The 14,407-nt window shown below is 49.8% G+C and overlaps 1 protein-coding gene across 10 annotated transcripts in view; it reads right to left on the bottom strand.

The window, feature by feature from the left end:
- Positions 1 to 14,407, bottom strand: part of LRIG1 (leucine rich repeats and immunoglobulin like domains 1) — a 111,925-nt gene that overhangs the window by 53,793 nt on the left and 43,725 nt on the right. For 6 of the 10 annotated variants that reach the window (XM_064593976.1, XM_064593967.1, XM_064593952.1 and 3 more), the window contains exon 3: positions 12,297 to 12,371. The exons of 3 other annotated variants lie outside the window; for them this stretch is intronic. In XM_064593976.1, coding sequence (XP_064450046.1) covers positions 12,297 to 12,371 — 75 coding nt within the window. Of the gene's footprint in view, positions 1 to 12,296; positions 12,372 to 13,882; positions 13,951 to 14,407 lie in introns of those variants that run through there. One more of the 10 variants, XM_064593974.1, reaches the window with a different exon arrangement.

The raw sequence follows: 14,407 nt of genomic DNA, 5'->3' as shown, positions 1-14,407 counted from the left end.
TGCGTTCTGGGGTCAAGAGGTAGGATGTGCTTGGTTGGGTGACGTCCTGACAAGAGGAAGGTGAGGGGCCTTCTCCTGCCAGCAGACGAGTTACCCTAAACCGCAACATCCAGCTGGAGGTGGGCAGAGAATGGATCAAGGTTGTCTGCTAAAATGCCCACAAAGGAGCAGCCAAAGGGGCAGCAAGGGGGGATCCTCACCAACCTGCTTTCTCTTCCCAGAGGTGACCCATGAGGCCACCAAGGCAGGGAGAAGATGAAACTTGACCTCACACAGGAAACCCATCTGATTATGTCCACAACAGACATAATCAGCAACAGTACTTTGCTTTCTGAATCCATCTCCCTAGACAATGTATTGAGTCTCTCAGGAGTTTGAGCGCTTTCTCAGGTAACGGGTAAAGTGAAGACAGGTACTGGACTTTTAAGTGGAACCACAGAACTGCTGGAGAAGTCCTGTTAACACACACTGGAGGATGAGCGAGAGGAGCAGGGCCAGCCTGGCCTGGGAGGAGCCGTTGGGGGTAAAAGGGTGGATCATATTGCCGTCAAGGCCAGGAGGAGGGGGGCCCCTGGGACGGCTGGTCCTCACTCGGACTCCCAGAACCAAATAAAAATTATGGGGCCAAAAAAAACTTCACTGTGTGTGCTGATAACCACGGTTTTTCTCCTTATAAAAAAAGAACACACTCAATTTGGAACAAAAACCACATTCTAAAAAGTCTCAGGGAATCCTTCCCCCTCGTTTCCAAAATTCTAGTTATTCTTTCTGGCTCACGGAAGGGCCAATTCCAAACACGACCCTCACAAAACCCCATCATATACATCACACGATCATCGAAACTCAACGTTAGCGCTAGAATCCTGCTGTATCCCAGTACAGCTTTTGGGCGGGATCAGAGGGGACTCCACCTTTCTACAGCTCCTATTCATAGATTTTCTTTTTTAAAAAGAAGAGTGAAGTCTTACTTCTGGAATTACAAAGTACAAGGTTTTTAAAGAGACTGAAATAAGTTTTGCCTATCATTTTACTATGAAGAGGGTCCCCCTGCCCCCATCTGAAGAGGACTTCTCTGACAGGTGGAGTGCAGGTGAGAGATGGTCCAGTGTGCCGCCTTTCGGAGCAAACAAATGACCCAAATTAGGTGGCAAATCCACAGTCAGGTTCCGCGATCACCAAATGAGGTGGGCACGTCCAAGCAGACCCGAGGCCCGCCCCCATGCACCCCAAAGGCAACGCAGCTTCCGAGTCATGACGTGGCTAACTTCACAGTGCCTTCCAATTAAATCAGTAGTGAAAACCTCTAACGGGGCTCCCAGAATCCTAAGTGCTAAACTGAAGGTCAGCCTTTAACAATGTTTCCCCTCCACCTGGAGCAGAAAAAGAAAAGAAAAAAAGGGGGGGCACAGGGCAGGAAGGCAGGGGAGCCTGGGTATTTTCAGTGACAGGTATGAGAGAGAAGGAGAGGAGGGGGGACAATACGTTTTACTTGCAATCACCCAGCTTGGGCTCATGAAAACTTGGGTTGCACATCGAAATGACCTGGGGAGCTTTCAAAAAAAAAAAACAGCAGGACCTGTGCCCAGGGTCCCCGTCACCACCACCCCCACCCCGCCGTCCAGGCGTTTGATTTACTTGCCTGGGATGGGGCCTGAGCATCTAGGTTTTTTTGTTGTTTGTTTTGTTTGTTTTGTTTTATTTTTCAGGTCATTCTACCGTGCAGCCAAGAATGAGAGTCCTGCTTAGATATTTGCTTAATGTTTCGGAGGCTTGCTGCACCCACCCCAGGTAAAGAAATGGGCAAGGAGAGGAGAGACATCAATGCCTCTACTCACTCCAGAAGTCCCCCACCAGGAATTCGCCTAAGAGCGAGCTAAGGGCCCGCACACGCACAAATACGGGGATGATCTATAAACTTCCACTAGATCACCAGAGAGTGACTGACCCATAATGGGTATCTGCAAATGAGGTCTGTTTTTAGGGGCTGCAAATATTGCCTGTGCCCCGGTCGGCCACCAAAGCCCCTCAGAACACAGCGGCAGAATCAGGCCAGCCCCATCCACGCCAGAGGGTGCTCCGTGCAGAGTGGTCGGTCTAAGCAGCGCCTCCCACTCGGCACACGTTCACTATACAGTACACACCGCATTGAGCACACGTGGTGTTCAATATGAGCAAGTCCCTCTGTAGGAGTAAGCCAAGTGAGGCCAAGAGAACACAACAAGGGCGAAGGTGAAGGCAGGCTTACACCGAGATCGTGCGATCCGGAGCCTTCTCTTAAGCACTCTGCAGAACTAGCCCTCCCCGTAAAAAGCTCTACGGGGCAGGTATGGAGGTAAGCTGGAAAGACCCGTTTGCACCTGCCTTTTCCTACAGCTGTCTGGGGAGGGAGCTTGGGTCTCTACAAGCTCGTCTCCCAGCAGCCCTCTCAGGTCCCTCCCCGACAATAAAATGTTTCTTAGCCCCCAAAGACACTCTCCATCCATCCAGCTGAGCAGAGACCAGGAGCCTCAAGGACGGCCACCCCGTGTCCACACAGCGGCCTGCTACCAGCCTTCACACACACTTTTCTGTGTCCTGGCTGAAGGACTTGGACAGAACGAACCACGAACTGGCACCTTTATCTCAGCTGTCTGGGTTTGAAAGGCGTCCAGGCAATGAGGAAGAGCCGCAGGACTTCGGCTGGAAGTGAGGTCTTCGAGGGCAGGTCTCCACTCTCCGAGAGGCTGCCGGCACGAGCGTGCCACGTGTCTGGCTCTGCAGAAACCTGAAGACAAACGGAGTTTCCCTCGAACGCCCAGCATCAGCTCAGAATAACTAACCTGCGGGTGTGATCTCGGGGTGACGGGAGGGCTTCTGGTCACTCTGCATCAGCTGATGGCCATCACCCCAGGGCTGCCCAAAGTAGGTTCACCTGAGGGCAACACTGCTGAGGCACGAGCCTGCACGCCCTCGGCTTTGAGAGACCCTCTACCAGAGCTACATCCACACCCTCTGGCCACCGCCCCCAGGCTTCCCCTCCTTACACAACTTGATATGTCAGCACTTAAGATTACAACACCCTCCCAGGCCACATACTTCCTTTTATACAGTGAATACAAACCCCAAAGGTGGAGAGAAATCGAGATGCACCTTTGCCACTTCCTGTATGACCTCAGACAGGTTTCTGGCCCTCTCTGTGCCTCAGGTGCCTCATCTGCAAAAGGAACTTAAAAGAGACCCTATGCTGTCTCCTGGGACCACAGAGACACTACAATGAAATGAGGCCCATGAAGGCACGTAGGACAATGCCTTCCAACGTCAAGAAACCACATACACTGACTACTGCCATGTTTCATCTCGGAAGGTGGAGCCCTAAGAGGTGGCTGATTTTTTTTTTAAGAGATTGATTGATTCCAGAGAGAGAGCTCACGGGAGCAGGGGGAGGGGAAGAGAGAGTCTCACACAGACTCGGTGCTGAGCAAGGAGCCCAACACAGAGCCCGATCCCACAACCCTGAGATCATGATCTGAGCCGAAACCAAGAGTTGGACCCACAACCGAAGAGCCACCCACGTGCCCCGAGACAGCTGATGTGTTGATCACTTCTGAACTACAAAGAAACAGCAATCTTGTGTGACTCAATACAATGAGTAAACTCTTCTATCCTGCAGAACCCGTGCCTTTGAATAAGCAGGGTGAATCTCACATTCCCTCCCTAACACCCAACAATGACAGACCTTACAAAAGGAAGGCCCGGCATAAATGCAAACACATTTCTTCCACTTGGGCTATAAAAGCTGGAAATGGCTCCCAGGTGTGAGCAGACATAATAGGCCCTGCCTTCTCTGCAAGGTCACCACGCGGGTCAAAGTCGAGCCAGCCATTTTCGGATTAGGTACACACGCTCCTGAGGCTTCCCCAGTGGTAAGTGGATTACAGAAGCCACCTGCAGGAAGTGGGCGAGGGGGAGGAGGAGGAGGAAATGGTTCCATTTGGAAGGAGACTGTTGATATGGGCAGGGGCCAGCTCCTTTCACACGGGAGACTGAGCAACCCAGAAGGCGCTCCGCCTCCAGGCTGGGGCTCACAGAGCTCCGGAGGGCTTTCAGCACCCACGGCTGCAAGAAGAGGCGCTTCCCTCCCAGAACGTCCACACCCCACCGGCCTCCCTGTGCTCACTGGATCTTGGACTGTATTTCAAGCTTACATGGTCACCAGAAGAAATGAGAAAGAGAGGAGGGAAGAGCCACACACACAAAGAAAGCCAACTCTGAACCACAGAACCTAAGCTACTGAGCTCCCAAAAAAGACTGTGACCTCCATAAGCACGCTGTTTCCCCGGCCTCCCCTTGCTCGGCTCCCCAGACCCACAGCTGGTGTTCGCTTCACTTTCTCAGCAAATGACTTGCAGATGTACCGCTCATCTGGCTGCCTCACCACCCCCACTCACAAAGAGAGGAAAATGACAAGTCATGACTGTGTGATTTGGCAGGCTTGCAGTGGGGGCCACTGTAGCTCCTTTCCCAGCAAAAGGCTCCCTTAGACTCAGGGCAAGAGGCAGTCTGCACGACAGAACCCCTGGGAAGTTTCCGGGACAGCGAGCTGCTCTCCTTGTAAACGGGGTGTTTAATTTTCTATTTTGAGGCTCATTGGCGGTATCCAGCGGCTGATGAAGCCGTAGTTCTTAGAACCAGGGGTCCTGCTCGGCCTTCCAACAGAAGCTTGCTGGCTCTTCACAGCAGCCTGCCTGCTGACAAAGCAAAAGACGGGGACGGGACCATGGGCCTTAAAAGGGAACGAGCCATGTCCTGTGAATACGTCTCCAAGTACCCAACATGTTGGTCAATGGTCTAGCATGCCAGGTGTGCCTATAACTTAGACTCACGTGTGGGGGGAGAGAAAGGACATCCAGGCCAGGGGAGCCTCAGCTAAAATGTCACTCCATGGGGAAACTCCCCCCTCTTCCACCCCAGCAGTGACAGCAGTGAGGAACCCCGTAGACCTTCCCTCGCCTGCATTACGATGGTCTGTTTACCCATCTTGCTCTGCAGCTAGCCTGTGAGTTCCTTGGGGGCAGAAACCCCAGTCTGTGTGGCTTCACCCCACAGCAAGCTACAGCAGCCCTGCCTCTGAGCCCCTGGTCTCCATCCTGAACCCACCTCAGCCTCCTCCCTGTTTATCTCTTTTGCTCACGGATGACCAGGACGACAGCTTCCCAGTGGCAGAAGGCAGGGACACCAGGGGGTGAGTAAGTGGGTGGGTGGGTGGGCAGGTGTGGGCCCTGAGTTTTGATTCCAAGAGGGCAGGGGACGACTGCCCACCTTTCAGATGCTCCCTTTAACTTGCACCTGGAACAAAGCAGTACCATTCATGTCTTAGGCGAGGGCAAAGATTTATCTGATAGTGACTGATAAGTGGTGTAAAAGCACTTCCCGGCACTGGCTCTTCCTGCCCAGGGGGGCAGGGCGGTCCGCAGAGCCTCCCATACCCACACACACAGGTCGCCTGCCAGGCTAGGCTGTTCCCTAAGCGCTCCCTGCCTCTGCAGTAACTGGGGAAGGTCTGCTGGGGAGATCTGCGTGATCACCAATGCACAGCAGATTCAGCAGAGACCAATTTATAACAGCCATGAGCCTCAAACCCACAGCCACAGCCCAATCTATTCTGCCCCCAGCACCTTCCCCAGAAGTAAATACCTCACCAGGCTTTTGAGCCCCACTGTCCCAAGCCGGCAACATCAGGAACTTGTCTTTTAAGTAATTTACTGCGCTCCGAAAGCTAAGCAGCTTTGTAAGGACTCCACACCTTGGAGTGCCCCGCCCCCATCCCTGTGTAAGTGCAGGCAGTGGTTCTCAAAGGTGGGTTCCCAGACCAGCAGCAGCGCCTGGGAACTTGGGAGCAAGGCAAATTGTTTAGTAGCACTCCAGGCCTGCTGGATCAGAAACGGGCTGAGGCCTGGCCATCTGGGTCTCCGCAAGCCTCCCTGGGGATGCTGACAGGTGGCTCAGTTTGAGAATCACAGAGGTGACGGGGGGGGGGGGGGGGATCACGATCTCCCGAGTGAATGGGTATGCTGTTTCATCTGGAGCAAAGATTCAGTTCACACCAACGACACTCCAGACAAACATGGCGGAAAGTGAGCGCGGCTCTGAAGACACAGGAGAGGAACCTGAGCCCCCTTTTTATACATAATGCGCTGTTTTCTGACTAAGGCCGTAGCTTCCATTTAGCGTGTGGGAAACGAACGGGCCACAGAGCAAAGACGTTCACTCAAAATTTGACTTGGGACTTTTTAAACACAACTTTGTTCAGTTTCTGCCTAAAGTGTCTCAGTCACTATTAACTCCACACTCCTGAGGAGAAGGCAATAAAATGCCACCAACGGCCCAGACAGGGTATCCTTGCACACCAACGCCAAAACAGACCGGCCTTCCTTCACCAGCATGGCTACATGGGCTTCTCAGGGGAGGACGCATCTCTGAAGCAGAATGGGGCAAGGGCTACCCAGTTCCACATTTTCTACAAAACTGGATTATGTCCACTCTTAGCCTCATGATTTGTGGATGGTTTCGCAAATTCCTCTACAGGAAGGACGGATGATCCTTTACCTTTGGGAGAACTGCGACACCTACCTCAGCTCCCACACACACCTACAGGCCCCCCAGGTCCAGCTACATATCTATACACAAGGCGCTTCACCATCTGAAATGACTGCTCAAGGTTCCCACGTTATTTCATACTTCTGGGGATAAACATGGTGTGTAAAAACAACAACAACAACAAAGGTTTTAACATCAATTTTATATTATGTCTACAGATGATGACCTTCCTCCAGGTGAGGCAAAATGGAGAAAGTTTTAAAGGCAGCTAAGTGAAGAGAAAGGCAAGAGGCCTCATCCCAGCTCACTAAGGGGGGAAACACACACACGCACACGCGTGCGCATGCACGCACGCACACTTTTAGGAACCCCAACCAGCTATTTATTACTCAGTGTACTTTCCCCTGTGCTGTATGCCTGATCACTAACAGCCTAGCTCCAGTCCCCAAGATGAGCCAGTTGAGTTCTGGGTCCCCTTCTCCGTGGCTTCTGGCTTTGGACCCTCTTAGAGACTAATTCCTCCCCTCAACCCTGAGGGGCCACGGCTAAATCATCACTGACTCCCCTCCAAGGCCTGCTCTTTAATTACACTTTAATGTGAATTGATCTTTGCTTTAATGAGCCTGTAAAGAAGATTGATTTGGCCCCTTTTTTCTAGAGGGTTTACCAGGCAGGCACGAGAAAGTTAAGAACTGCTATTGATTTTACTTCCCCAGAAGATAGAGCCAAGAAGAGCGCTCCATCCTTCACAGCCTCGGGCACCCTCAACTCCACCCAGGGCTCCTTCCACTTAACTGGCTCTGAGTGGGGTCACAGACAGGACACCAGGTTTCATTCTTTCCAGGTTTTTATTCTCCGGAAGTTACAATAAAGAGATGTTAAATATACCATCCCTTTTACTTAATCCATTTTTCTTTAGACAAGAGGTCACAGCAAAATAGATAACTATGGAGACTGACATCCACCTCTGATATTTTTACTTAAATTATTCTAAGTCTTCCAAATACATTTTGCTAACATGAGAGAAAAATACTTTCTCCAAAAAAAAAAATAATAATTTTCAGATTAGTGGTTGCCAGGAGTCTGAGAGAAAAGGGATGGGGTATGGGGTTTTTTTTTTTTTTTTTTTGAGGTAATGATAATGTTCTGGAGTTAGGAACTGATGATGGTTGCACAACGAGAATGAACTAAAAGCTGCTGAATGATATACTCTAAAATGCTTAAAACAGCGAGTTTTGTTATGTTAATTTTACCTCAATTAAAAAAATTAGTTTTCGAGGGGCACCCGGATGGCTCTATCCGTGGAGCATGCGACTCTTGATCTTGGGGTTGTGAGTTTGAGCCCCACACTGGGTGTAAAGATTACTTAAAATAAGATCTTTAGAACAAATAATTTTCTTTTTTTAAATTTTATTATGTTATGTTAGTCACCATTCATTACATCATTAGTTTTTGATGTAGTAGAATAAGTTTTCAAAAGAAATTTTTTTTTCATGACTCGAAGTAAAAGGTGTTTCAATGTGTTTTCAAATCAGACAGAAACCTAAGGAATTTTAATAAGACTATGACAGAGTCACAAGTAATTGTGTGCCAGTCATCTCCACCAAGCTCTCCCATCTGATCTAGGCCAAAGGCGATGGAGAGTGAACGACAAGGCATGGAGGAGAAGGGACAAGGTTTAAAATATACACCAACTGTGGGGCGCCTGGCTGGCTCCATTGGCAGACTACGCGACTCTCAGTTTCAGGGTGGCGAGCTGGAGCCCCAGGTTGGGGATGGAGGTTACTTCAAACAAACAAACAAAAACACCCATGCACTCACCCCTGAACTGGAAAAGAAGTTACCTGGACCGAGCCCAGGGCCGGATGGGAAACAGGTTACAGCTGACATGCATGAGACAAAAGCAAACGTTGATTTCACAGCAAGCTTTTTGCTCCAGCACTGAAAAAAAATCCAACCGCTTCCACTGTAACCAATCTTCTCAATGATACAAGTGCAGTAACGCCACAGGAAAAGCGGAAATTTTTCTTCACCAGAAATGTCACTTATGCATCAGACAAAATTACTGTTGCCGTGGGAATCGTAACATGAGTTTCCTGGACTTCAAATTAAATGCACACACACACACACACAAAATGGAAACGTAAAAATCTACCGGCAGAGTCTGCTCCCATTTAACAAAACTCTTGTTTCTTTTTCTGAGCACTGTTTTATCAAATTAGCTCCCTCATTCCCCACCCCGATCCTATTAAAAGCTTTCCTTGAGTTTCATGCTTTTTTGTTAGTAAGGACAAATGGCTTTGGCATTATCCTCAGAACATGATGCAAATAAATCTGCTCTCTGACAAATACTTTAATTGAATCAGATTCCTTTAATCAGACAGGATTAACCAATTGAAATTTTACTGAATTACTTCAGTTCCCAAAACTCTGCAAAAGTCTGTTCTGAGACCCTGATAGTAAAGCCGGACGCAAAACAAACCGCCCCCCCCCACCCTGGGCAGCCCCTACTGTGACCCCTGCGAAGGAGGGCGCTGACGTCTGGGGCCTCGGAACACTGTCCTGTGAGCAAGGAGCCAGGTTACGGACGGGGACTCAGGGCACTGGAAAGCAAGCATGGCAATGACGAGCTGATTTTCAGAGGCAAACATCAGTACTGACAGGTGTCGGAGCTGCAGACCACAAACCTGCTCCTTCAGAAGCCAGCACGCTGCACGAGTGCGTACGGCACGGCGGGGTCTGTCATTTCTCTTGTGACCTCACTGCCCCTGCGCTCTCGGTTTCCGGGTGACAGAAGGAATATGAAACTGACTCAGCCCCTTCATTCAACAGATGAAATAAAAGCAACCTGTCCCAGGTCACAACATCAGTCAGAGCTGGACGCACACCTGGGCTGCCCTTTCCCTGAGGCCCCACCTATAAACGTGTCCCCCAAAATTGTGCCAGCTCCTCTACCTCAGCTGGCCTCAGCCAGAGAGTCTCTTTGCACATTTTGCTTATTTTCTGGATCCTCTAGGCGGAGATGCACAGAGGTGCACCCCCACAATGGGAAGGTGAGATGCAAATGCAAATCTGGGGGTTAGGGCATGAAATAAGACATGTATTGAGCTCGCTGACCTACCGCGCCTTCACACACTGTGCTAGGGCACTCTCAGATGGCCTCTGGGCCCCAACACAGGGGCACAGAAGGGACCTACTACATATTTGTTTAACATATGACACTTTTTAAAATTCAGTGGTTCTGAAGAGCCACACACACCAGCAAAAGCAAGTTCTTCAAAGCCTGACGGATGGGAATTATCCTGGGAACAGAGATGCTGAGTGCTTCCTGGGCCAGCCTGGAAGGACACGCTCATCCACTGCCTGCTGCTACTTTCGTCTCTGTCCTTTGCACGGTCCCCGTGGGAAATACAGAAAGGCATGAAGGATGATAGCAAAATTATCCATAATCCTGCTACCCAAATGTCACACTGCTAACCTGACTTTGCAGGCACTGGATCCAGGGAACACAGGCCTCTCAGAGAAAAGGAACATCAACACCCTTCAGTTTCTGTGGTTTCAGAGAAATCACTGACCAAGTCAGATGGAGACCAGTGTCAGGCCAAAAAGGTGGCTGCCAATACTAACCTGCATTTTCCAAACTCACTCAAAACCAGGAGGGAGTCTTTATTTCTTCTCCCTGCTTTACATAGTTTAATGCTGTCTAATTGGAATAGCAGGAACAAGGCCAACTGGCCGCACAGCTCCAGGCTCTTGGGCCAAGGAACAGAAATGTATTTTTAGTCAGCAGAGCAAGGCGTGATTCAAAGTACGACAGGCCCCCAGGACAAGCTGGGGGCCCTGCCCATCTCTCGCACCAGGGGGGTTCAGAGTCACCTGCCATGCTCCCGCACCCAGTGTGTGGGGGCAGATAAAGGAAAAGAGCATGCGCACGGGTATCTGTGTCCAGTCTCAGTTCCTCCTTTCGACTTGGCAACTTACAGGGAACTCAGGGATCCTTGGTTTCCTGTTGGTGACACAAAGATGTTCTCTGTGTCCCTGGTTTCCTCCCCGAGGGAAGAGCAAAGGGAGGGAAGGCAGTGCTTCTCACACTTGAATGAGCGTGAAAGGGCCAAGGGACCTTACTAAAGCAGCTTCTGATCCAGCACGGCTGAGTGGAGGCCTGAGATTCTGCATTTCCAAGGAGCTCAGTGTGGGTAGGACATTGCTGGCCCAGGAACCATACTTAAAGTAGCAAGAAGTTAAAAGCATCTTCTAGTGCTTTGCTCTATGAATATACAAGGGAGCATCACATCCTTAATTAGCCTCCAGTCTGGGTAACTCATTTAATTTAGCCAGCAGTTCAACACTTTCCAGATGCTGGACACAAAGCCACGGTGAGACCCTTGCCTGTCCATCTTGGGACCAAAGGCTAAAACCTTCATTCCAGCACTCCAGAGAAACAAGGACTGACTCCCAGATCCTGTGGTCCCACAGGTAAGATCAGGCCAGGGCCCCAGGGGCCACGTGACAGGACGCCACAAGCCAGAAGCAGCAGCTTCTGTCTGTCAAACACCTCCTATGTGTTACGCACGATGCACTTCTCGCAAACCTGTGGCTCACCTTCCCCACGTGTAAAATGGATTAAGGAAATGCTCTGTAAATGAGGACAATGAGGCTGGGAGAGAGAAGGCTGTTTCTCCAGGACACAGAGCTGGAGCCACCATTCTAACCCCGTGCTATTTCAATCCTGCAATGGCTTGGAAAGGGTTAGGCCCAATACCCCATCTTGTAAGGATGGAGTGCCTCCCGAACACAGGGCCTGTTGCCACCAAAACCTGACACCGGGCAAGCTACAAGAGCCATCATATGGATGACGGCTTCCCACCAAGTACCTCTGCTCTGCCTGCCACGCCTCGGTGTCGAGAAAAGATACACGCCGGTGAGCCAACGAGCTCTAACATCGGCAGAATCAAAATCAAATAAAAATAGGCTGGGCTGGCGCGGAAAAAGGAAATTTAGTGTGAAGAGAGAGGTGCTCTGCGGGGGAGGCTGTCCACAGAATCTGGCTGAGAAAACTGTTGGGACTCAGGATGGGTTCATCTAGAAAGACCTCTGGGTGGGTTTCAAACAAGCAGGCACCTCCCGCTGAGGGCTGAAGTGGGCATCACTCAGGAGCAAAGACTCTTACCAGCTCGGATGAGAACACCCTGCCTCCTCCCTTCCTTTTTCATTTAAGCCCCTTTACAGCCTTTTTCATTTCCAGCATGTTGTCGAACACCTGACCACATCAACGGATTCCTTACTTTTAGCTTGATTTCAGAGGCCTGGGGTTATTTTCTTTTTTAAAGCTGTAAAAATGAACTGGGTCACGTGACCAGATTCATTGCCACAAACAGGAGCTTGCTGTCTTGTAATTCACAAGGCTTCCTTTAATTGCAGTTCATTCACTTCAAGTTGCAATTTACCCAGTAGGACCAAGACACTTATTAATTCTATGTACCTCTTGGCACGGAAAAGACCAACCTCCCCCCAAATTAGGTGAGGTGAGTCTTCCAGGTTTTCATCCTACAAACCCCAAAACAGCAAGCAAGGCAGTTGTCACAAGCATTAGGGCTCTGTGGAAAAAGACTTCTACACCAGTGAGCACAGGGACACAAGTTTTCCTGCCACCAAATGTCAGCAAGATAATACCACGGCCTCACAACCCAGCCCAGGGTTCCCCGAGTGGCACCACTTACAGGAAGAGAGAGATAATGTGAGATGAAGCAGCACCCAGGGATGGCACGGCTGTCAGCTCATTGTTATTGAGGTACCTGTAACAACAAGAAGAAATTTCTCACTTAAATTAGCAGTTTGAAAAATGTCATACAAAGTAAATCAAAGAACAGTGCCGAGTTGGCCATGGGAAGATGATATTGCAATGTTCAATAAAAGATAAAGAATTTTATTTTATTTTTAAGATTTTATTTATTTATTTGAGAGAGAGCGCGCATGAGCATGAACAGAGGGAGAGGGAGAAGCAGACTCTCCGCTAAGCAGGGAGCCCGACTCGGGGCTCCATCCCAGGACTCTGGAATCATGACCTGAGTCGAAGGCAGACACTTAACTGACTGAGCCACCCAGGCGCCCCAAAAGATAAAGAATTTTAAAAGAGAGTTTTTAAAGGTAGAGAAGTCACATGAGCTCACGAAAACGAACCATTTGTCACACATATGGTTTAGAAACAGACACTCGGCGGCGGGGTTGGGGGGGGGCGCTACCTGTCTTCCAGATTGTCATCTAGCTCCGAAATCAACACTGACAAACAGGGAACAGTGATGAAAGGTCAAGACATGTGATGCAGAACAAAAGTGCCCTGAGACCATTGACGAGGATGCTCCTTGTGGGCTGAAAGAGTCAGAAAAGGATATGGGGAGAAAGACCATCCCTTCCAGGTTGCTTTTCCATGTCTGTGACACGGGATTCTATGAATCACAGCTCTGGTGTCACCAAAGGGCAGCGCCCTCATACCATGGCCGGAGCCTCCCCCGTGCCCAGAGTTCCGAGGACCTCGGGACATGTGGGCCAGTTATTCCAGTGCCTCAGCTATGCAACAAGTAACGAGGAAGGTGGACTTGGGGAGTCTCATCTATGTGTGATTCCAGCTTCCCTGAACTCGGATGAAGCCTCCAGGCATGTTTTCCAGGAATGCATACACACAGACACACACATTTGCACAAAGACATTTTGAAAATCCTCCCCAGACCGGACATGCTCTCCAAAGCCCCCTTCCCGCTCCAGCATTCTAGATCTGTATTTCCAGAGTTCTTATCTCTTCATGAAAGGGGAAGCCCGTTGGAGCACCTGGGTGGCTCAGTCGGTTAAGCCGCTGCCTTCGGCTCAGGTCATGATCCCGGGGTCCTGGGATCGAGCCCCGCATCGGGCTCCCTGCTCAGTGGGAAGCCTGCTTCTCCCTCTCCCTCTGCCTGCCTCTCTGCCTACTTGTTCTCTCTCTTTCTCTCTCTGTCAAATAAATGAATAAAATCTTTAAAAAAAAAAAAAGAAAGAGGAAGCCCGCAAACCAAAACACAGTTCGCTGGGTCTGCCCCCAGAGGCTCTGCAATCCAGCCTCCTTACATGGACATGAATTTCCAAATCTGGGAAGAGAATCCAAAATCAGACTTGCGAAGTGAGCCCAAAAATCCTTAACAGAGCCAGAGCACAGGGACCCAGCTTTCTGCTGGGTGACAGGCTGGAAGGAAACCATATCTGAGATGCAGAATCAAAGGGATAACGCTAGGTTATCGTACTCCTTTTTTTCCCCCCTTAAGAGAGTGTGTCTTACATGGACCATCTTGTTACTGTTTGAAGACAAGGCCACAGAAATGACAGTTGCATTCATGCAAGTATACAGCTAGTATTGGCCGGAGTCGAATAATCTGGTTGTCTGCCATCTTCTATAGACGTGAACAAGAGAAGAAAAAAAAAAAAAAGGAAAAGGCCTTGAATTATTCCATTTGCTTTCGGCAGTGCCAGAGCCAGTTAGAGATGAGGCTTGGCAATTTTTGGGCCGTGGGACACAGAACGTCTGTTTCAACAGCTTCATGACTAAAGCATCTGGCAGAGAGAAAGCAGATCCGTATCATGTGGCAAATCCCTTCTTCACTTAAAGGGCCCTTGTCTGTGTGTTAAAGTAGACAATTAATTACTTTAACAGTCTCTTATCTGACTGCCCCCGGAATCAGCCTGCTTCTGCTTCACGTCTTCGCTCCTCCAACCCTGCAGCAATCCATTTCCCATCTTGGTGCAGGGATGATGAAAACTCTCCAGGGGTTTTAATCTCTCCTAATACACTTTCATGGTACCATCA

The sequence above is a fragment of the Mirounga angustirostris genome, unplaced genomic scaffold (assembly GCF_029215605.1).
Source record: "Mirounga angustirostris isolate CCGP_5_RB_7025 unplaced genomic scaffold, mMirAng1.0.hap1 SCAF_1, whole genome shotgun sequence".
Lineage (NCBI taxonomy): Eukaryota > Metazoa > Chordata > Mammalia > Carnivora > Phocidae > Mirounga > Mirounga angustirostris.
The sequence above is the reverse complement of the archived record's forward strand: the minus strand, read 5'-3'. Positions and strand labels throughout refer to the sequence as shown.